Source organism: Prionailurus bengalensis, chromosome E4 (genome assembly GCF_016509475.1).
Source record: "Prionailurus bengalensis isolate Pbe53 chromosome E4, Fcat_Pben_1.1_paternal_pri, whole genome shotgun sequence".
NCBI lineage: Eukaryota > Metazoa > Chordata > Mammalia > Carnivora > Felidae > Prionailurus > Prionailurus bengalensis.
In genome coordinates this window covers 40,172,285-40,196,043 of record NC_057360.1, presented here as the reverse complement: position 1 = coordinate 40,196,043, position 23,759 = coordinate 40,172,285, and the positions used below count along the sequence as shown (strand labels likewise).

At 47.8% G+C, this 23,759-nt stretch overlaps 1 protein-coding gene across 13 annotated transcripts in view; it reads right to left on the bottom strand.

Annotated features, from left to right (window-relative positions):
* NAV1 (neuron navigator 1) overlaps window positions 1–23,759 on the bottom strand; it is a 247,703-nt gene that overhangs the window by 51,168 nt on the left and 172,776 nt on the right. Inside the window, exon 1 of one of the 13 annotated variants that reach the window (XM_043568847.1) lies at window positions 21,002–21,225. The exons of 10 other annotated variants lie outside the window; for them this stretch is intronic. In XM_043568847.1, the coding sequence (XP_043424782.1) occupies window positions 21,002–21,054 (53 nt within the window). In that variant the 5' untranslated portion in view covers window positions 21,055–21,225. Of the gene's footprint in view, window positions 1–21,001; window positions 21,226–23,759 lie in introns of those variants that run through there. 2 more of the 13 variants (XM_043568848.1, XM_043568846.1) reach the window with 2 other exon arrangements.

The window sequence follows — 23,759 nt, the reverse complement described above, 5'->3', positions numbered from 1 at the left end:
ATCAAAAGAGATGAAAAAAGACAGGAATCAGGCCCTAAAGTCATACTACTAGGCTAAAGAATCTGTGCAACTCTGAGCAGTTTCTGGCAGCTCCAAAAGATTCCGGCCAGACTGCTGGTGTGAAATGCTGAGTTGGCAATAAACACCTCTAGCCTGTAAGCTACTCTCTCTTCGTGGAACGAGGCTTCACCACAAACCAAATGGACTGCCAGGCGTTCCCTTTGAACACATCACTGCCCCCCACCCCTTTTTTTTTTACTTCTTTGTATCACATTCAATCTTCACACTCGATTCCCTGGCCTTCCATTATCACCTTTTTTTTTTTCTTTTACTCTATTAAATAATAAGTCCACTTTCTAACCTCTTCTTTAGAGTTCCACAGAAACGGAGATCATCTTTTTTCAATTCACCGAGCCTCAGTTTAAAATCCTGACTCAAAATAGAGGGCTAAAGCGCCACCCAAACTTTCTGCCTGTAATTACCCTAATGCTGTCCACATTTAATCTACAAAAGAAAAACAAAACAAGGGACATTAAAAAAGAAAGCTAGCAAAAGAGAAACAAACTCCAAATCCCAAATCCTAAAATCTAGATCTAGAGAGGAAAGTATTAGACCCTAATTCCTCATGTCTACCTGCCTGCATACTATCATGTTGACCTAGCATGCTGGTTAGAGAGACCCAAGTGTCTCTTTATTTACATCCAGGGGTGTGAGCACCTAGGAGGATATACTCAGGATAAATGCAAAGTATGTGACATTTAGTAATACACTTAAAGGGAACGGTCATCCAAATCCATGGATTCACCATGACTACTCTTGTTTTCCATTTCAAAAGTAATAGTAAGAAACCAATCCATAGCAGAATGCAAGCACTCCTCTCCTCCGTACCCTCTTGAGATCCCCAGGGAGAAATTCAGTGAACAACCTTGGATGAAGAGGGTTACTCTACCACAAGTCAAATGCAGGGTCACACAAAACAGTCGTTGTCCCTTCACTAAATATAAAGGAAAATAAACACTCAGGGCTGGTTGGAGAGTGACACAGAAGATAAAAGATGAAGCTGTGTCCCAAGTTATAGAAACTTTTTAAGGAAAATGTTTAAGGCTTATTTATTTTTGAGAGAGAGAGAGAGAGCACGAATGGGGGAGGGGCAGAGAGAGGGGGAGACACAGAATCTGAAGCAGGCTCCAGGCTCTGAGCTGTCAGCACAGACCCCGACATGTGGCTCGAACTCACGGACTGTGAGATCATGACCTGAGCCGAAGCTGGACGCTCGACCAACTGAGCCACCCAGGCACCCCAGTTATAGAAACTTTTAGTACAGCCTAGTTAGATCACTTTCAAGTTTCAACCTCAGTGACTCTGACTAGATTTCTTCATTCCCATAACTTTTGCAACTCCTCTTTATGTCCTGTCCTCATTTAAAGTCCAAACTAAAAGTATTAATCATATATGATGGCACTGGCCATGGGGGTAGGAGTAAAGGGTGGTAACAGTTTTCTCCTTTCACCTTCCCACAAAGACTTAGAACTTGAGATCTTGAAGGACTTCGTGGGTTGCCAGGGAGGCTTATCAATTTGTTACAGGGGGAGCTTGTCCGGTCCTTCAACCGGCACCTTGATATCATCGTTTCAAGAGAAATAGTCGTGAGAAGGTGGGACAATTTAAGGGCACTTCATAATCGACCATTTCTCAATCTGTACAGACTCAGCACTAAAGATTTCCCCTGGAGCCAGGCAATCCATATAAACATCTGAGCCTGCTTTGTGAAAAACTGTTCATTTAGTCAGCAGGTAGGCTGGGATCAGACTCAACATCAGCTACTCCTTATGCCCACCCCCACAAACATAACCAACATAAGTTCTACGTTGCTAGAGAAACGTGTAGCAATGTCCTGTACTTAAACAGAGGAAAGTCTGCAGTTTTACTAAAGACTCACGGCTCTCTGGAAGACAACCTTACCTAATTTAGGAACCTGAGGGGACAACCAAATGATACTAACAAACACTCAGAGTCTTTGCATCATACCTTCCAACTTCAGAAATGCGGAAGCCCAGGGCTTGGTCTCCTTCAGTCTGCGGAGTGAACGCGGCTCTCTGACTCATTTTATTACCAGTCTATAAGCTTGCATCAAATCAGAGCAGTGCCTCCGCTTTTCTAGTACTGAATGCAGTGTCAATCCAAGAGGTGTTTTTTAAAAGGCATCTCCAGGGGCACCTGGGTGGCTCAGTCGGTTAAGCGGCGGACTTCAACTCAGGTCATGATCTCGTGGTCCGTGAGTTCGAGCCCCGCGTCGGGCTCTGTGCTGACAGCTCAGAGCTTGGAGCCTGTTTCAGATTCTGTGTCTCCCTCTCTCTGACCCTCCCCTGTTCATGCTCTGTCTCTGTCTCAGAAATAAATAAACATTAAATTAAAAAAAAAAAGCATCTTCAATACACTGCCTTTTATACTGATCCTTTTATCAAAAGGGCATGTATTTTACATTACTGTCTAGTGGAGATGCCAGATTTTGTGTTGATCCATGCAAACACTCTAATCTTAGTTTTCTTGGCGAACATCACCAACCATTATTAAGACAACAGTCACCGTGTGCCCAGTATTGAACTATGTATATACCGAACACTTTGCTGGCATTTAGTCTTCATATTAACCCTGAGTTAGATACCACTTCCGTTCTACCTCTATGAGAGCTGAAACTTAAGACAGGGGAAGTTATGCGCACAAGGTCCTACAGCAAGTTAAGAACCAGAGCCAGTTTGGTATCAGGATGTAACTCTAAAGACCCTGTTTTTTAACCACTACATATACTATAAACAGTCCCTCCACGAGAGACAGAACGGAAGTTAGGGGTAGTCAATAGCAAAACTAAATTAGGCATTTACTCAGATCACTAGGGAACCATTTGGTATTACTTCTGCAGTGGATTATTTGGCAGCTTTCCAAATGGCGTTCCACTGGAGGGCAGTGATCACTTATGCATCTCCTGGGGCTCTTTGCACAAAAAGGTGGTCTCAAGGTCAAATTTAATTTGTGTCTGCTCCATCACTTTTACATCCTATCTCAACAGTGACTGAAGGCTGAGACTGACAATGGTGAAAAAGAAATGGGTTCGTTCCTAGACCTTCAAAGACTGCAAACCAAAACCCAATTTGCCCGGGATGACTCACTCCTGGCCAACTAAAGGGAGGGCTTTAGCAAAAAGAAGCGTGTAGGAAAGTCTAACTTGACAGAGACCTTTCATATTTGCTCCAACCGATTCTTACAGACCGCAAAGGCAAACTGTAGCATGAACACCACCAAATAAAATCTCCACGGCACGAGCACACAGTAGAATCGGGAAAAAGCAATTGTTGAGGTGGCAGAAGCATAGGAGGGAGAGTAGCTAATAACTGATTTAACCACCTGGTGGGTAGGTTGCTCTTCTTGGACAACCCTCTTTGGCCCTCCTTCCCCCCTCGAAAAACCCATCCAGGACTCTACCTGGCCTTTGAATATCAAGTTCATTCTTCTGCATGTTGCTTTGCAAAGGAAGTCTTTTTAACCCATGCGTAAGAGTCGAAACACCATTCCCTCACAGTGAGGAGAGGGGGGAAATGCTGGATGAGCGCCCCCAAGTAGGACCGCTATATGCGGTCTTTTAGATTCAACAGAGCGCCTGTGGCCCTAGGGAAAGGGGGAGCCAGGGGCCGCCCTACACACGGCGGAATTGGGCCGCGGAATTGGCTGCGTCACCCCTAGAACTCCTCACTACACGCTCGCATCACGGCTAGGCGGGCCAAGTGATACTCGTGGTGCCTCCTTTTCAGACAGCTGTCTTAAATTTTAGGCATGGGGCAGTCTTTAGAGTCTAAGTCGTCAGTGCGACGGCCCCTCACAGCTTTGGCTTGGGAATCTACAGCAATTTAGCGGATCCTGCGGGCTTCCGCCTCACCGGAGGAAGTCCCGCCCACCGGCTTCCTCTCCTCTCTATCAACACCTGGCAACTGCCAATGGCTCTTCTTGGCGCTGCGGTCTGTGCCGCTTGCGCGTCTGTTTTCCTTCAGGTGCTCATCTTACATGGTGATCTGAAGTCCAGAGGCGTTATTTAGGGAGTGGCCATGTGTGGGAAGACTGGTGTGTGCTAAAAAACTGACAGCAACGGAACAGGGCCCAGGCTAGACTTGAGTATGAGGGCACTTTAGAGACGGCTTCCTCATGCAGAAGAGCTCGGTCACCCAATCTTGGAGAAACCACAGTCCTGCAAGCGCTAGACATCTCAAAATGCAAGAGGAAATGTTCCTCACTCGTGCCTCGCTGGATGAAAATGAATTCAGAATTGTTTCCTAGGCTAATGGCAGGTGTCCTGGGTCAGCTGATTTTAGAGAATGTCATTTGATTACAGCATTGGAGACGGAGTATATGCTATGAGCCACAGTGATGTGTAGCCTCTATTCCAAGACACAGGATCAAATACAGAAACTGAAAGAAACCTCTAAAGACTCTTCCCCCATTAGAGATCTTGAGGAGGAGTTGCTTTTTCAGATATTCAATGGAGTGTATGGCACAAAAGTCAAGGCCCAAGGGCAGGTTGTTGAACGGGGAGATAATGGGAATTGCTTTTTTTGCCGGTGACATCCTGGTGAGAGAACCAGCAGCATTGCACTGGTCAGTGTAACAGTAGAGCTTTTATGGAAAGCTCACTTTAACATCCTCTTATACCACACCTACCACTATTATTGTAACTACGGAAGGAAACCTTTGGGGGCCAAGAAAGAATCATTAACTGATCAATCACAAAGCTAGCCTGAGTAGAAAAAAAAAAGAAAGGAATTGTCCCGTAAGTTCCATGCCTTTTTTAAAAAAAATTCCCTAGAGAAGGATTAAGTATAAAAAAAAAAAAATACCGGATGCGTTGGAAGACAAACCTATGAGTCTGAAAAAAGAATTTTTCTTCAGGATGAAAATGCAGAGAATTTCTACATATTCAGTCAGGTGAATGCAAACCACTGGCTGAAAAGCTAAGCAGCAGGAGGTGGGGGTTCTGAGGCATCATGAATGAGAATGTTTTGCAGAGTCAGCCTGTTTGGCAACCGCCCAGGACATCATCAGCCAAGGAGGTCAAATGTTCAGTTAGCAAAGGTAGAGGTCCTTGAGATCCTTCTTGGGCCCTGCGTGGACATCTTGAAGAGAGAGATGAAACAATTCGAAGAGCTGATAAAATGGTTTTGTTTCAGAATAAACAAGAAAGTATGAAGTGTTTGAAGAACTAGGCTTTTTAAGTGCCTGAAAATACGACTGTAGTGCTTTAATCTAGATAAACTCGGTGAAAACACATGAAAACGGGAGATTTAAATACTTTCATGTAGGCTCTGCATTGTACTCATATTTGTGCACTTTCCCCTTCATTTCCAGTCTGTTCCTTGGAACATCTTAACTCTCAGAGGCAACGTTTAGCTCCTACCATGGCTACTCTTTCCTGGTGAATCCATTCTGCTTACCCTCTATAATTAAAAACAAACAAACAAAACAAAACAAACAAAAAACCCCAAAGTTCCCTTCTAGGAGACTCTTCCCCATTTCAGGCATCAGGAGTGAGCCCCCTTTAAGGAATTCACCTTCCAGGTACTTCTCCCACATATAGGAACTCAAATGCCTTTATGTAAAAGATTTAATTATTTTTTAGTTTTTTTTTTTTAATGTTTATTTATTTTTGAGACAGAGGGAGACAGAGCGCGAGTGTGGGAGGGGCAGAGAGAGAGGGAGACACAGAATCTGAAACAGGCTCCAGGCTCTGAGCTGTCAGCACAGAGCCCGATGCGGGGCTCGAACCCATGAACCGTGAGGTCATGACCTGAGCCGAAGTCAGACGCTTAACCGACTGAGCCACCCAAGTGCCCCTAAAAGGTTTAATGTTTACTTTACTGGGGCAAGAGGGTTTTTTTTTTTCTCTGTGTGTATGTCAATTCTTTCTAGTATTGCTGCAGACAACTGAAGTATGTTGTGTGCAAAATGTTAACTGGACAATACTTAGGCAGGGTATTAAGTTACGGTTGTCTTTGCTTTGAATTCTTATCACTGCTGTCTAAAGGCACTAGTTTCTCTAAAATTTTTCTTAAAGTATCTGAAGTTATGCCTCTGTTCCTGACTGCACTGTATTTACATTATACCTGAAGCTATATTTTCTTTAACATTTTGGTAAAATTACACTGTGTGAAATGTTAGTCATATGGATTGTATTGCTAATTTTATCTTGAGAGCCAATTATACATGTTGAATAAAATGAATCCTTTCCCCAGTTAAAAAACGGGTTAAGTTCATGATACTGTGGTTTATAATAAGAATTATATATATTTGGTTCTTGTCCCTGTTTCTGGCACAGAGCTCCTGAAATCCTGGGAACTTCCTAAGTGATGACAATGATACCAGGTGTCTTTAGTTAGGTCAATGTGGTGACTTTTGGACCCCACCTAAGGATGGGGAGTGGTTGCCTGGGGAACCAATCACGCGGTTAGAAGGTTGGAACTTTCAGTCCCTCTAAGGTTGAATTCATTGGCAAAGGCCAATGATTTAATTAGCCACGCCTACAGAATGAAGCCTCCGTAAAGACCAAAAAGGACAGCGTTTGGAGAGCTTCTGGGGTTGACGAACATGTGGAGCAGCTGAGACAGCCACTCAGGGGACCCAGAAGCTCCACACCTCTTCCCACATACCTTGCCCTATGTGTCTCTTCCATCTGGCTGTTCCTGAGTTGTATCCTTTTATAATAAGCTGGTACTCAAGTGAGGAAATGTTCTCCCGAATTCTGTGACCTACTTTAGCACATTAATCCAACCCAGGGAGGGGATGGGGGAACCTCTGATCTATAGCCGGGCGGTCAGAAGCCCAGGTGACAGCCTGGGCTTGCAACTGGCATCTGAAGCAGGTGGGAACAATCTTGTAGAAGTGAGCCCTTCACCTGGGGGACCTGATGCTCTCTCCAGGTCGACAGTGTCAGAATTCAGATGAATTGTGGGATGCCCAGCTGGTGTCAGAGAATCATGCATCCGAATCGGAGATCAATATAACAGGACAAAATAAAATGGTGTCCTGTGGTACAAGTAATGCAAAAATTCTAGCATCGATGACAGCGCTGAAAAAGTAAAAGCAGAGCCGGCAGGAGAGGGTTACCTCTGGTTTGATCCTGGTGCCTCCTCACTCATGAGCCGCATGGGGAGAACCCGCATTTGTAGGCTACCATCTGTCCTTTCAAACTGCCCACACTCACCGTCTTCACGTTACCTCACATGTACTCCTCCACCCACTGGAACTTGGACTTCATCCTCACCACTTCACTAAAATCTCTCTGGCCAGGATGACCAAGGCTCTGTATATTGCTCAATCCACTTAGGATTTTTTAGTCGTATTTCTCCAGCCTGTCAGTTGCATCTGTCAGTGTCCGTCACTCCTTGAAATTCTTCCCTTTGCCTCAGTGACAGCATTCTCTTCCTGTGCTCCCCCCCCACCCTTCCAGACTCCCTCTTCCTCTGCCAACTCCTTAAATTTTGGTCTTTCATTGTATGTGGCCCTTGACTTAACTGGTATTCTCATTCTGCCCATTTTCCTTGGAGTTCTCTCCCTGGCATATAGGACAGCAAAACATCTTCTACAGGGTAAGAGAGGTTGGATGGAGGGGTCTGGCACAGAGTAGATTCTCAATAAAAACATGCTGAAGGAACGAAGCATGGGATATTAAAATGCCTTTAGGGATATGGTGGAGAATCCTACCAGGGTCTGTGGTGGGAAAGAAGGCCATATGGAAAAACAACTGTTACTAAATGTCTTCTTCAAAGCAATTTTATTCTACTGGGGGTTCCCAGGTCCTAATTTTCCTTCACATTCCCCCTCCTTGGGCTTTCATTTGCCATCAAACTGGCAATGTACCTAGATTTGGCAAAGAGTATAATAGCTTCAGCTTGGGTTCCTATAGTTGGGAAGGTTACACCAGGATCTTCTTTGTTCCATCTTTAGTTTAAAAACAATCACCCTGTATAATTACTCATTAGAGGCCAACACTTTACATAGTCCTCAATATGTTTCTGGAAAACAACGCCTCTTCAGAGTTTGCCCAGAACAGCTTAAAAACACAAGACAGAAGCAGAATCTGCTATGAAGTTGTTTATGTGTGAAAATTGCGTGACCTCTCATAATGAAAGCCATCTTGAGAACCCGAAGCCTTGTCATTTCTGTGGAAAACACTTATCCTGACCAATGCAAAATACACAGCATCTGAGTTGAGCACTATCATTTTGAAGGAATAATCGGAGAAGCACTGTAAAACATTACCCCGATCTCTTTAATAAAGGCATTTGAAAGATACATTCTTACACCAATGTTAACCACTCTCCGATCCCAGACAGCAGTCAGATATGAGGTCACCAAGTTTTCCGGTCATACACTGGATGGTAGAATTTAATAAAAAAAAAGGTTTTCTTCAATTACCCAAATATGGGCTGAAATTTAAATATAGCACAATTGCTTCTGCTTTTTCCACTTACAAAATATGCTATGTAGCGTCTACAGGGGCTAATCAATTCTCCTCGGATGGACTGCAATAGTTATGCCACAGTGGTGCCCAAATTGACAACCTAAAAAGTATTTACAGTATCTTTTCCCCCAAAATAGCCACTTCTTAGATAAGTGAATGCTCTTCACCTGGGAAGACACGTATAGGCCGACCAAGAGAATTTTTTTGGCTTAGGGGGATGCGGGTTTCCAATCCATTCTCCGATCCCAAACGGATCTGAGATACTATACAAGGTAACCTTTCATCTGAGCCTCCTCCCCGCCCCGGCCCGAACAACCCATACATTCTTTCCTAATGTAAAGATTTCCAACAACAGCATAAAACTAGCTGTTAATAATAGGTCCCGACATGAAAATTACAGCGGTCTCCAAAAATAAAGCTTCATGGGGGAAAAATTTGCAAGTTACCACTGTGAGGTAGATGCAGTGAAAGAACAGTTTCCTCACACCACGGAAATCTGGATGTCCTCGCTCAACTGGCAGACAAGTATTCCGAAGGCAGTCCTTGGGAGCGATTTTTTTGTGTGTAAACCAAACCATGGCTTTTCCCTACCTCGCCTCTCTGTCTCCTGCTCCTCAACCAACCTTACAATTAAACACCCAAGGCTTGTTCCTAAGTCTCAGTCTTTCCTTATGTTTCCAGAGAGCGGTAAGAGGGCAGGGCGCAGGGGGCAATGCTGTAATCTGTCACCTTCTCAGCACTTTTTCTAAGGTAAGGACCGGGACCACGTGTTACTTGTGAAGTTTTCTTTCTTACCAACTAGCCCATAAATGCCTATAGCCCCGAGACCCTTAGAATGGGAGCACTTGATAAGGATTCCAAACGCAGTGCTCCCAAGAGGCCCCCTAGGTTCATGCATTCTGAATAGCTTCCTCCCCCCAACCCCCTAAGATTCTCCACTCTTCTTTGATCAGTCCTACCAAGGAACACTGGGCAGGTCTGTCCAAAGAAATCCTAGCATTAAAAAAGTCCATTGAATGGAAAGTTTACTTGTCTCTTTAATCTAGGTCTTAAGAAAGGTTGAGTTGTCACTCCCACCATGGGGGGGGGGGGCGGGGAGGGGAGGACCACTGATCTGGCCTGTTGGGCATTGTCATTTTTACAGCCCTCTTGCCTTCATCTTTATCTCAAAATTAACCGCTTTCTTATCTTAAGTCATTTAGTTCATGGCCTGCTTACTCTTGGTGAAATATCTTTGTGGAGGGCTCTGAAGGTTTTTCACTTCAGAGAACAGGACAGCTGAATACCACATTGTGCGTGGGGGTCAAAGGTCAGCATCACAGAGAAAACCCAGCTAATGCATTGTGAAAGACCTTCATTTTTATGGGTGAGTCTTCCATGCATGTGAAAGTAAGCACATCTCTCACCTATCACAAAGCCTTGAACAAAAGGAATGAAAAGAAAAAGGAATCTTAATTCTTAACCAGTAAGTGGATGAAGTAAAGATCTTATTCCAGAGAAACAAAACGATATGCAGGTGTTCAGGCAAGGTAAAAAGCCACTCATTATATGCCCCAGGCATGACATTCTGCCCGCTTAAGGATGAAGGATGAATGGGGGAAAAATAACAGGGAACTGAAAAGATTTAAACTTCTCAACCCCTCACCTGCAAATGTCAGATAGACCAAACGTTTCTGTAAGGCAGATGTCCGACCCCGTTTTCACAGAATCAGGTGTTGAAGTATCTGGAGTGCTTTGCAAACGTAAATACCTGGCCGTTTTCGTAACTGGTTATTGCTTTCAACACCCCGTGAGATCGGATCGCCACATTTCTGCAGCAAATCCTCACCGACGCACTTTCATTGAGACAACATTCCATTCCCTCCAAACCGCCTGTGTGCGGCTCAACTGCCGGTGCCCTTCATTCTCCTTCCAAGAAGGGGAAACTGAGGCTGGGAATTTTGCCCTGGGCGGTGGAACAAGTCAGTGGCAAAGTCAGTATTAGATTTCTGGGTGCTTCATCTCTTTCCTTCGGTACCAAAAATGTACTCCAATGCTGGCTGTATATAAAACACATACTTAGCCTGGGAACCCTTTACCCAGCCTCTCTGACTTGTCCTTCACTTATGCTTTCCTCCGACTGCCTCCTGCCTCATCACCTCCCCAGGTCGAGAGGGAGAACAGTTTTTGTTATCTAAAGATACATATCTTAGGAAAAAATAACAATTTGGGGAACACAGGAAATGACTGGCTAGGAAACTGCTTTTGGTATTAACATGCTTTTCTTGGGCAACTGAATTGAAATCTCTGTTCTGAGGCTTTATGATCAGTCTGGGGCTTTGGCGTAATCCTTAAAGAAGTCAAAAGAAGGAAAATTGAAATTAAAAGAAGAGAAAGTTAATCAAAATCAAACTGGTTTTGTTTCTGGGAGAGGTGCCTTCAGGCAACAGACAGGAACAAAAACATCCTGTTCTTTCTTCCATTTTGTTCGGATGCTGGGTGGACCCAGAGCCACTTCTCAGCTTAGAAAAGGGGTCCCTGCAGCTCCCTGGCACAGACCCCTGCTATCCAAAAGGGGTCTGTGCCAGGAAGACCCTCTGCCTTTCTCACATCTGGAAGAACGAAGCCCTAATGGGGCTGGAAGGGAGGCAGAAGCTCAGGGTCCACTTGCCCTGACCCCCCCCCCAAAAAGACTGTGACCGGTTTCCTCTCTGCCATATCCTCCCCCATTACTATGTATGTGCAAATCATCCGGGCAGATGGGTGTTTTTCTACATACAAAGGCTTCCAGAGAAGGCCCTTCCACACCTTCCTCAGGGCGCTCATTATGTGTCAAATCCTTGCAGCAGTTAAGTCCTTGTTACAGAAAATTACACAGACAGGCGCCCATGAACTACGCGGTTCAAAGTACGAGAACCAGCCCGGTTTTCCCCGACACACTTCTGCTCTTCCACCTCCACTCTGCACACCTATACCACAATGCACTGTTGTCTCCACTGTCAGTTTCTCTCAGCGGAGCAAGATCGTCATGACCCAGAGCAACCCGAGAGCACAATCCTTCTAGAGTTTTATAAACGCCCCCCAGGACCTTCTAAGTCCTACACCTATCTCAACGATGGTTTTCCTGACAATTTGCCTTTTCAAGCTCCCCAAAGCCTCCAAGAATGCAGTTTTCATAGAAATGATTTTCTTTTTACACTCACATTTCATCCCCTTATGTAATCATCAAATGATACAATTTCAACTGGCATGAAGACGCTTGGGAACAAACGGCTCTTGGTAAGTGTTGAGCTAGACTGGTGGGAGCACGTGGGTACAGACACAGCAAAGGGCAGAATTAGTGTTCAGTGTGCGGAGGGCATAAAAAGCAAGTCCGGGGGGAGGGCTCTGCTCTATCTGATGCCTGGAAGCACGGCAGGAAGACAAGGGTGAAATTCATAAGGCTGAAGACATTAGCGGAGCTCCACCTCTGACCTTTCCTCCTCTTCAATATATTCCTCCTTGCTTGCCCTCTGGGTTTCTTTGCTAAACGTGAGACCAACAGTGGGGCTAAGCAAAGTGAAACTGACAGAAATAAAACTTCAGGTTATTTCTGATTCCTTGCGCTCAAATCACTCAACCAGCATTATTTTACTTGGATGGCATTATTTTACTGGTAGAATCATTCTGGTTTAGACAGCGTCACAGTTCAACTTTATAAAAGAGACAAGGAGTGGCTAAGAGGCTTGCCACAGCAGACTGTTATGTGAAAACCAGAACGAGACCCAGGAGTTTCGACTTCTTTGGGGGGTCTCCTACAGATGGCAGTGCCTCCCTGGCACGGCAAGATTTTTTTTTTTTTTCCAAGGGCTTTGGACTTGCTGGGGATCAAAGCTGCTTCCACAGTGAACAGCTCTGTGCAAATTTCCAGAATTAGTTTCTCAGATAGCAGGAAGGCTCCTGAACCAGGCTGTGCAGGAGTAGGCAATGACTTCCTCCCTCCTGCAGGAGGCATGGTTAGTTTTTCAGACCTAGGACCTGACTGGTCTTTTACCCCCTGAGGTTCAGAGGCCGGGGTGGAGGCTGGTGGAATTTCCCTGCTGAAGGAACTGAAGTGTAGCAGCCCAGATTCCATCTCCCTTCCTAAACGCGCCTTATATGCTAATCCTCTGGGACCACAGCTTTGCCAGGATTTCCATATGGAGACTCCAGAAGAAAAACAAACACTTAAAAGATAACGGCAAATATGAGATTCATCTATGGGAGATGAAAGCAATTTCTAGAAACCACAGGAGAAAACTGGTGTTACTACATATACCTCCCCCTTCACATTTAATTTACGAGTCTGGGGGAGAAGGACCCTGTTAATGGGACAAAGACAAGAGAGGAAAATTAATAAATTAACATATTGCTCATTACAATTCAAAAGTAATTCTAAAATGCATGATAAGCATGGAGATTAGTGGTCTCTATGGATTTTCCTCATTCAGAGAGCCACCTTTTCAGGAAAAGGTGATTTGTAAGTCGTTCCCACCCCCCCCCCCCAAGATCAGCTCAATGCTAGCCTAAAAGGTATCTGCAAAGTTATCAAACATGAATCCCATATATTAGAGGGCCACTCATGTGAGACTGCTGTGGGGAGCTCCGAGTTCTGGAAGAGTCCTCCGAGAACAAGAACTTAGTAGCAACAGGTACGGAAATCTGGCTTGCAAGTCTGGGACCTGGAAATTACAAGGATGTTCACCTAGAATTTATGAGAGCCAAGCTTAAATGGGGAGAAACAGTATAAATTATGGGAACCGAATACATATTTAACAGGAAGAAATAGGCAGAAATGGCACACATGTTCAGAACACGGAAACACATCACGATGTAAACAAGGATTTCATTAGGAACTCTTTCCAGACAGGAGGCGTCCATCTCCAGGGTCTGATTAACCAAAGAGGTGCTGCTTTCCAACTGTGTATCAGAGAGAATTAAGAACAAGGTCTAGGATGTGTGCCACGGAACATTGCTGTTATCTTAGCCACTGTGTCTAGGGGGTCAAATTCCAGAAATCCTGACACCCAAGAATAATTCCCAAGTATTTGTTTTCCCTGAGGGCCTTTGGGCCATAATTCCACTCACTGGCAGAAATACTACTTCTGTTTAAAGCTGTTAAAAACCTATTTTTAAAATCACACAGTTGGCAGATCACCAGGATCAAAACCTGGTAATCTAGCATAGTCTTATAGAAGAATTGAAAATAATCCATGGGAAAATGTGCCAAGCCTGAAAAACAACACTTTCATGCATGTGTGTGCACGCGCGTGTGTGTGCGCGCGCGCGCGCGCGCACACACACACACACACACACACACACTGGCTCTCGCAGGAGCATGTGTGCACGCACCAGACAACTCCCAGAAGAATGAGGAGGGCCTAGCAGGACATTAAAGATGACGGACTGGGATGTGTCTTATGTTCCAATTTTCCTACCTATTACCCAATGATCTTCCTGTTCCATAAATTCTCTTCAAGACACATCTTGGGTCCAGGGCCCTCCCTCCCTCTTCTTCCATACCTGAAAACCTTCCTCCTTCCTGAATACACTCTCCAAATTTCCTTGCAGTCTACATTTGAACTTTTCATGACTGCCACACTCACTGTCCTCTTGATGCAATGCCCGTAGACCTGGTTTTCAGTCTTTCTTTACATTTTCGACTTGCTTGCTCCCTATTTCCAGCTACTGTTATTCCTAGTGCCAGGAGTCAACATCTGACCCTGTAACAGGTTAATCATACCGTCATGTGGATTGAAAGCAGTGGTCTTTTTTTCTCTTTGTAGTGATTAGCACAATTCTTGGCACACAGGAGGAAATTAACAAATACTCACTGGTGGCTGACTGATAGGTAGCTGTTATATTTCGGGAGATAGGACCTGACCCAATCTAAACAGCTCTAAGGGTGATGTGGCACAGGCTAAGCACGGTATATATAAATTTGTACTGTTACATTAAGCGCTTATAATAGAATCCTGTGAGCTATGTGTTGTCACTATTAAATTCCACAGAGACACCGCTTGAGTAAGAGTCCCTGGCCCCTAGGAACTTATGATTAGACAAAAACACCACCATATGACAAATGGATACGAAAAAAAAAAAGCTGGAAAGCTGCTTCCCTGGAGGTTGGAGAACCTCATTAACAGCTCTCCTTTCTAAAAAATGACCATCCCAGCAGGGAGCCGCGGCATTCTCAAGCTTGCAGAAAGCGCCAGGCTCCTAGGCCTCACATTCAGTCTATGGTGGAATGGGCTGTGCAGCCAGGCAGAGCTGTCTGAATTTCTGCTCCACCACTTACTGGCTGTGACTTGGGACAGGCATGGTCCCCTTCCTGAATGCATGCGCACATCACAAAAATGGCCACATCCCCATCAGCCCTTCTTGGTTACTGGGAGGAGTAGACAAGGTCAAAAAGCACCCAGCTCAGGTCCCAGCAGGTAGGTAGGTACACAACTTCCCTCTGCTCTCCTCTTTTGAATCCCCTACCCCCTACTCAAATGGCACCTGTAGCCATACATTCAACAGGAAAACCAGTTTATGAGGGATTTGCCACATCCTCTGTAAGTCTGTGGGTTACATCAAGCTTTTCTTTTAATGTTTATTTATTGTTGAGAGAGAGAGAGAATGCGTACGAGTGTGTGAGAGGGAGAGGGACAGAGAGAGAGGGACACAGAGGATTCCAAGCAGGCTCCTTGCTGACAGCAGAGAGCCAGATGCGGGGCTCAAACTCATGAACCATGACATGACCTGAGCCAAAGTCGGACACTTAACTGACTGAGCCACCCAGGCTTCCTGGCATCCAGCATTTCTTGATTGTGTTGACTGTGTAAACAGGCCAGTGGCCAGGCTGTTGTGCAGGGACACATGCACACGGACAGGGGTTTTCATGTTCTTTCCTTTTCAATATGTCTCCCTGAGTGATGTGTCAGAGTATTCACGGGATAGAGGCTTCCTAAGATTTAAATGTCCAATACTGTCCAAGAATTTGGTATTTCTAGGAAATTCCTAAAGCATCCCAAGAAAGTCAGGGTGAGGATGAATTCTCATATCGGACACATTCTCCACAGGCGTAGCGTTATTTGACTCTGCTTTAATGGCAGAGACAAGGGCAGTCCATCATTCTGGTCGTGAACTTCACCTGAGATGTAACTGACCCCGTTCCCACCCCGCCCTGCCACTGCCGGGGCGGGGGCGGGGACAAACAAGCCGTTTGCATTATCAAAGGCTTCCAGAGAGGATTCCTGGTGGTGCTGAGCAGTGAAACATTTACTCAGTTGTCTGTTTCAGAGTTCTGCCTTAGACAAGGAGGCTCTGTGATCAAAGAAGCCACAGTGATGGTGGGTCTGGGCAGAGAAACTAGAAGATGACATATAGCCTCTCAACTGAGGAAAACGCCTCCCTCTCTCCTCAAATGAGCTCTTGTTCCTCTGGAAAACTCTTATTTTTGCTTCAAGGCCCAGTGAAAATGCCATCTTTCAGTCAAGTCCTCCCTGACCGCTCAAACTACGGCCCCTCCCTCCTTGCTTCCACTTACTGCAACGTATGATCTGGTGTCCCAATTATTTGTGGTTTCCTCTGCCAGACTGCATCCTCGGGCATTATTCCTTGTCACGGTTCTCATGATTTAAAATAAAATGTAGGTATGCGCTTGTTGACTTTTATTTATCCGTTTTCACCCCCGGCAAAATATAAGCTTCCTGAGAGCAGGGACTATTATGTCGGTCTAACTGATCACTATTGAACTCTCAGTTCCCTGGGATCTGTGAGGCACTCGCTACAGGTTGTTGAATGAATGAACAAATAAACAGGGGCGCCTGGGTGGCTCAGATGGTTAAAGCATCTGACTCTTGATTCTGGCTCAGGTCACGATCTCACGGTTTGGTTTGTTAGTTTCAGCCCCGGGTCCGGCTCTCTGCTGACAGAGCGGAGCCTGCTTGAGATTTTCTCTTCCCCTTTCTCTGCCCCTGCCCTGCTCATTCTCTCTCTCTTTCTGTTACAAATAAACTAACAAACTTTAAAAAAAATAAATGGGGACGCCTCGATGGCTCAGTCAGTTAAGCATCTGACTCTTAATTTTGGCCTAGGTCATGATCTCACGGTTTGTAAGCTTGAGCCCCTGATCAGATTCCGCACCGGCAATGCAGAGCCTGCCTCTGTCTCTCGCTCTCTCTCTCTCTCTCTCTCTCAAAATAAATAAATAAGCATTAAAAAATAAACAAACGAACAAATAAGTGTTAGCTCTGTTTCTCCAGCACCTAGCATAATGACTGGCACAAAGTTATCACATAATAGAGGCTGAATAAATAAGGTGTTTTTTAAACAATTAAAGTTTTTTTAAGTGGCCTATTTTTTAAAATGTTTATTTATTTTAGAGAGAGACAGAGCATTAGTGGGGGGAGGGGCAGAGAGAGAGATGGAGACACAGAATCCGAAGCAGGCTCCAGGTTCTGAGCTGTCTGCACAGAGACCGACATGGGGCTTGAGCTCACAAACTGAGAGATCATGACCTGAGCCAAAGAGGCCCTTAAGTGGCCTATTTTTATGTAAACTGCCATCAAAGAAAATGGATGTATAGGGGCACCTGGGTGGCTCCGTTGGTTGCTTGGTTGAGCATCTGACTTCAGTTTAGGTCATGATCTCAGGGTTCTTGTGACTTCGGGCCCCCACAGAGTGGGTCCTCTGTCCCTCCCCCACCACCACCTCTCCCCCACTCATGCTCTCTCTCCCAACAATAAATAAACATTAAAAAAAAAATAGGATGAAAAAAGTAAAAAATAGGATGTATAAATATGCCATCCTAGTTAACATAGAATTCGGACTGAATAGAAATCTGAAGATGGGTAATTAAGAATTTTAGAAAAAAGCGAAAGATATATTTCTAAGCAAGGAAGTTATTTAGTCTATTATACGGGTAGGCATCCTTATTAGGGTCCTAGCAGAATGGAAGGAAAAAACGCTAAGGAAAAAAGCAAACTGAAGAATCCAGGAGGGACTCCTACTGCCTGAGAGGGACCTCAACTAGGAAATGTCACTTGTAAAAGCTCCTTTGCTGAAAGCACTTTGCTTTTCACATCAGCTTGTGTCATGACTACGTCCTAGTGAGGCAGACTGGTCGGGAGTTAGGCCCATTTTAGGGAGAAGGAAACTGAGGCCAGAGGCTAAGCAACCTCTGTAAGGTCACAAAGTTAACTGTAGTGGAGCCCTAGTCCCCAGGCAGGTCAGCACACTCCATGCTCTCCCCACCTCACTCTCACTAGACTTGGAGGCCAACTCCAGACCTTTGCTAAGGCCTCGAATACCCTTAGGTCAACATTCCCTGCGCCTACATCAGTGTCGGTGAGAATAATCTTATTGCAGTGTTCAGGGGTTGGCTTCAGAGTCAGACAGATCTAGGTGTGAAAACAAATCCCACCACTGTGATACAATTACTGAACCTGCCTGTGCCTCAGTTTCTACATTTCCAAAGTGGGATGATAATAAAATATACCTCGTGTGGTTGTTGTACGGATGAAATAAATGAACGTTTATAAAGCACTTAGCATAGATGGCGTTTTTGGAGCATCCCGTTATGGGGTGAAAAGTGGTTGGCTCAGATGTTGGATACAGCCTGCTGCCATACTGTCTTCCATACTGTGATGCTTCCTACTTGGCACCTCTCTCTTCCCTGCCTCCCAAGCAGAGGGCAGGGGCTTAGCGGGGAGAGGTTAAGCCGACAAGTGTGGTTTGCCTCTCTTGTGCCCAGCCCCATAAAACCCACTAACAAGAAGCAGCTCGTTGGCTTCGCTGTCCCCAGGCATTTTGTCCTTTTGCAGAGGTTGAGTTTGTGCCAAGCTGAAGCCCTATGCCCTGGGGGGCGGGGGGTGGGGGTGGGGGGGAGGGGTCTCTGTAGGCTCAGCAATGCAAGTGTTGTGAGCAGGTCTCGTTCCCACTGGTCCCCAGGCTCTATAAGGGCCCTTTCTAAGAGGGAATCGTGGAATGCCAAAGGGGATAGATGCCTGCACCCCAGGTTCCCTGCTTGGAAGAATCTGAAGGATGGTGATCTCTGGAGCAGGAAAGAGAGGGGTCTCCAGGAGAGACTGTAACACTCGAGATGGGCAAGAATGGTGCTTATGGAGACAGCCTTCCATGATAGATGAGCAATCCTGCCAGGCATCTGGGAAGGAAAGGCATCTGCTCTGAGGCAAGGGAAGGGGCCAATGGCCGATCACAGCTCAACTCATCAAAAGCTGGTCATGGAAATACTGCGGGCCAATTAAGCCATTCACCCCGATACCTCACATCCTCTCCAGGCTGCTTCCTTCGGAGCTTAGGGGAACCTGTGCCTGAAGGGCAAGCATCTCTTTGATCCCTGTTGGGCCCAATCAAACATCATTTACAGGGAAGGTTTAGAGCTGTCTCCAGAGCAAAGGCCTGGGCTAAGCTCTCCCTCTATGGATTGCGGCCAGGGTAGTTAAATTTTATATTTGAACTCTGGCGATTTGAGGACTGACTTCCACTTTACAACGTGCCCTCTCTCCTCACCTACCGAGAACAATTGGCCTGAAAGTCGTGGGCTTTGGTGGAAAGGAAACTACAGCCCAACCTAGCCCCACCCTAGCAGGCAGCAGGCTGAGTGGGTGTAATGTGATCCGCTCCTCTCCCAGGGCTGTGGCAGACAGGTCCCCGCCCTGGCACACCTGCCCAGAAGTCTGTTTCTGGTAAGGAGCTAGGTGAGTACTCAGCAGCTGTGGCCCCAGGATAGACACTAAGCTCACTATACAAAGCCTAGGTCTCCTGGGGTGGGGTGGAGCACTGCAGGGGGGGGGGGGGCAGGGAGAATATGAATTCAAAAGAAATGAATGATAGGGTAACCTAGAAAGGGCTGTGTGTAGGAAAGGAGTGATGGGAGAGCATGCTGGAGCCAGCTAAAGGATTTTCACATCTTCCAGTGGTGAGGGAAGCAAAGAACTCAAGTGTAGAACCCTCGCAAATCTTGATTCAGCGGCAGTTATAATCTTGCATAGGCACACCCCGTGTGGGCCTCAAGTAGCTTCTGAACTGGGTTGACAGTGGTAGAAATGGAGAACAAGGTTAGGAACAGCCTCTTCCTTCTACCTTCCTCGGGACCCAGCGACTCAGGATTCACCCCGGGATCTCCCCAGAAGGAAGAATCCCCAGAGGTCCCTAAATAGAGGTAGTCTTGGTTCATACACCGGTTCCTCTGAAAGATATCTCCCACAGGTTATCCTAGCAAAGTTGGTCCAAGGGTCCCAAGTCCCGCTCCAGAGTTGCTGTCGTGTTGTCCCACTGTGGTAGGGGACAGAAGTTTGGGGCCGGGGGGGACCCTGGCCTCCAAGGGCTCTCAGGGCTGCAGTCGCCTCTCCCTTGCCAGGCCTTGCCCTGTTCTGTTACTCTGACCCTAAGCCCGAGTGTGCCCGAGTTGCGGTGGAGCTTCCAGAGAGCACTTGGGGCTCCCTGCCAAGGAACCACGGGGAAGTGGAGCATGTTATGGGGTGCAAGTCTGGGCTCTAGGGGTAGAAAGCTGTGAGGAGGTTTGGGGGTGGGAGTGGTCTCCGCATCAGGCATCTGGCCTAACCTCCAACTTCCTCCAGGCAGCCAAGTCAGAGGGAGGCTAAGGGGAGTGTGTATATTAGGGTGGGAGGCTCCCAGAAAAAACCAGAAAGCATCAACTCTCTTCCTCTGGCTGCTGGAATTTCCTAATCCTCTCTTGGAAGTGCAGTTTCCAAGTCAGCTCTGGGGGGTCCCTGGCTGGTTGTGGTCACATTCCCCTCCCCTTAGTGGGGAGCTTCTGGGCTTGGGCCCCCCTCACCACTGCCCAGGATTGGTCTGCTGTCCCCCACAGTGCATCTCCCAAATACCCCTGCTGTTCATCCCTTCCCAGAGTAGTCCCAGGCTTCACTCCCTCTCAGAGGAATCAAACCAGCTGTGGGGTCCCAAATTCACGCCCAGCCGCCCACCTCAGGTCTCACCCCTCTGTCTCCCCCCACCTCCTTACACCCCCCACCCCAGGCAACCCCCAGAGCTTGTGGGTCAGGGAGACCCTCCCGCTGAAGGCTCCTCCCCTTCCACTCTCCAAGTACCAGAGAGTCCGGACCCTCCAGAGCTGGAGGAAGGGGGTGGGGGTGGGAGGACGCACCCCCCTCCCCCTCCAATGCACTGCAGAGGCAACCATCCAAGTTCAATCAAGTTGTGCTATTGTCTCAGCTTTGTCCAGGTCTCTGGGGAGCCCAAGAGCCTTGCTGTGCCTTCCCTCTCCCCTCCCCAGACCCCTCTGAACACACACCTCCAACTCCCAATGCCAACCAGCCCAACGTTCTTGGGGAGCCAGAGAGCCCTGGCGGCGCTGGCACTCCTCCCTCCTTCTGTCATAGAAGCAGGGCGGCCAAGACCCTCCTTCTTGCAGACCCCACACCCACTGCTGCGGTGGAGCCTGGAGCGGCCGCGGGGGGCTGGGGGACTCCCAACCCGACCCCAGCACTGCGGCAGGAGCCGGGCGCTTACCTGCGGGGGAAATTCACCGTCCTTCCCGACCTGGGCAGGGGCAGATGGAGCATCTTCCCCGGCTCAGGCGGCCATTCGCGGGGGGGGGCACCCAGTGCCCTCCCCGGACCGCGCTCCCCGGCACCGCGGACACCCGAAGAGGTCTGAGCCCGGGCCACGCGGAGGACCAGACACCGAATGCTCGCCGGCCCTCCGCTCCCTTTCCTCCCCACCACCCGGGCTCGCACTTACGGCTCCAGCTGTACTTAAAGCGACAGAGCCCCATTTTGCCGCTGCTGACTTCTGTCCCGAGCCCAGGCGATGCAGGCTGAGAGCGGGCTCTTTAACGCCCAGAGCAGGTAGACAAAGAGCCACCGCAGCCTCAGCCTTCCGGTGGCCTCGGAAGCCCGGGAGGTGCAGAGGAGGGCTGGGGGCCTCGACCTCCACCTGGGCTGCTCCAGAGTTAACCCCCGGGCTGCCAGCTGCGGTCCCCTGGGCGCTCTTACTCTCGCTACATAGGCAGAAGGGGGTGTGGGCAGTGAGGCAGGGAACTGGGGTGCACTGGTGGGCATGGGTAGGGGAGGCCTGGGCTGAACATTCCCCAGGCAGGGTTTCCTCCCAGCCCCCTCCTGGCCCCTTTCCAGACTCTAAAAATCAGGCAGAGTAAGAGCAGGGGACCAGGACATCACCTACACAAGAAGTGTGGTGGGGGATGAAGGTCAGACCACGGGCACAAACAGCCAAAGGCCAGCTCGGGAGCTGTTCTACTTAGAGAAGTGGGGTGGAAGGGGAAGGGCGGAAGGTGTGCCCTCCAGTAGTGAGACAACCTGTGGGGGGCTGGGGGGATGGAGTTAACATTTCTCCAACTTGGGGGGGGGATAGATTAGGTGAAAGGTGTGCATGTTGAGGGGGGATTGCCAGGGAGAAAGAACAGTACACATCATGCAAGGGTCAGTGCCTTCATCCAGGAGGCGTTTGCTGCTGACTGGTTAAGAAGAAAAGGACCCCGAGATGGGAGGGTTTTAGTCGCAGAGTAAGAAGAGAAACAACTGGGATCCAGTAGCAGGGTTCCCCCACCGAGCTCCCTTCAGGGTCTTCCTAAGAACTTAACTCTCCCCATCAAAGAAGGAAGGAGATCTGCAAAGATGCTCTCAGCCCTGCTTCCACCAGTCCACAGTCCTTGCTCCTGGAAGGGGCTGACTGTGTAAGGTTGGGTCCCGAAGCGATCTGGGCAAACTGGGGAGACTACGTTTTTGAAATGGACAGGTGATACGTGCAACTTCTTTCAGCAACAAAAGCAACAGCAATGATCTTTTTAAAAAAGCCTCCAAAGTACTGGACTAAGATGACAGTGAACCACAGCGATACGGTTGTCTCTGGTGTTTGGGCAGCTTGGGGTGACCCAGGCACACACAGATACCCAGGCCTCTGTGTTCTCCTAGGCCTGTCATCTCACCACCTTTACTTTCTGGGCCTCAGTTTTCACAAATGTTAAGGCAGAGGAGGTTCACACTCCTGACCCCCTCCTAGCTCCCCAGCCTTTAAGGAAGCCCGGAAGGGTGCTTTAAGTGCTCCGGATAGCCCTTTTCCCTAAAAGCCCATCTGGCTCTAGTCCTCTGATTGCACAGTGCCACTGACCTGGGGCTGCAGCTCTAGAATTCCCACCCTCTAAGAATAGTGGGAAACCTCACAGATGGAAGTCTGTCTCTGGATCCTAGAACAGTTTGAGTTGGGGAGGGGTCTGTTTCTGAGGGTGCATACTATGATTAAGTTTTCCAAATATGCTTTGCGATCAAAGGGGTATAAAGAGCCCACCCCTCAACCCACCCCCACCCAAAGCATGGGGGGGGGGGAAATAGATTTTTACTCCCTTTATTCTGAGTAGTTTGCATGCCCCGAGTCCCAGGCAGACCAGCTTTGAGGGCAACTGGAGCAAGGCAGCTGGTTTTCTCCACCATATTCTCCCATCTCAGGCCAGGATGGTGTGCCTAGACCAAATCCCTATCCTGGCTCTTCTGTCCTGGTCATGTCCACAGACACCCCTTCTTCACCACCACCCTAAATGGAGAGTGAGTGTAATCAGTTCCTCAGGGAGATTCTGCCTGCACAGCTGTGTTGGGGCTGGCCTGGGTCATCTGGGGAACAGCTTATAGTGACACGCACCATAAGGGATTCTCTTTAGCCTCAGCCAGCACGGAATCCCGAGCAAAATCACTCTGAGCCAGAGGAATGTCACCAGCAGGGGATGTTTTCCCCCAGATCTAGCTGTGCATTTTCCATAAGGTTTCCTCCTTTGTGGTTTTCTGGGCAGAGCCTGGAGGGAAGGAGGGGAGACTGAAAGAGGTGAGGCTCAGGCACAGAGGCTTACTTAGAGGAACAGGAGTCTTTGGGGTAGGGGCCGTGCTGTCCCAGAACATTCCTTCACAGCCCTGCAGAGCCCATGTGGCCCTATCCCTCTTCCTCACACAAGGCAGCCTGCCCACGCTCCCTTTGGCCCTCCCCCTCCTCCTGCTCTGCACCCCCAACAGGGACTGGGGAGCAGGCTGTAAAGAAAACAAGTCTCAGCCAGCAGCTGGGCACAGGGGATGAACTCTCAGCTCCCGAGTCTTGTCCTTGTCCTCCCACCCCCACCCAAGGGGATTCTAGGCTAGAGGATCTCTAACCCCCCTCCTCCTTGAGTCTGATTCTTGAACTGCTAGAACCCAGTAGAATCTGAGGTTTTCCTCTGTATGTTCCTCTTTCCTTGTCGATGAAGAAGGTGGGTGGCACAGTTGTGTCT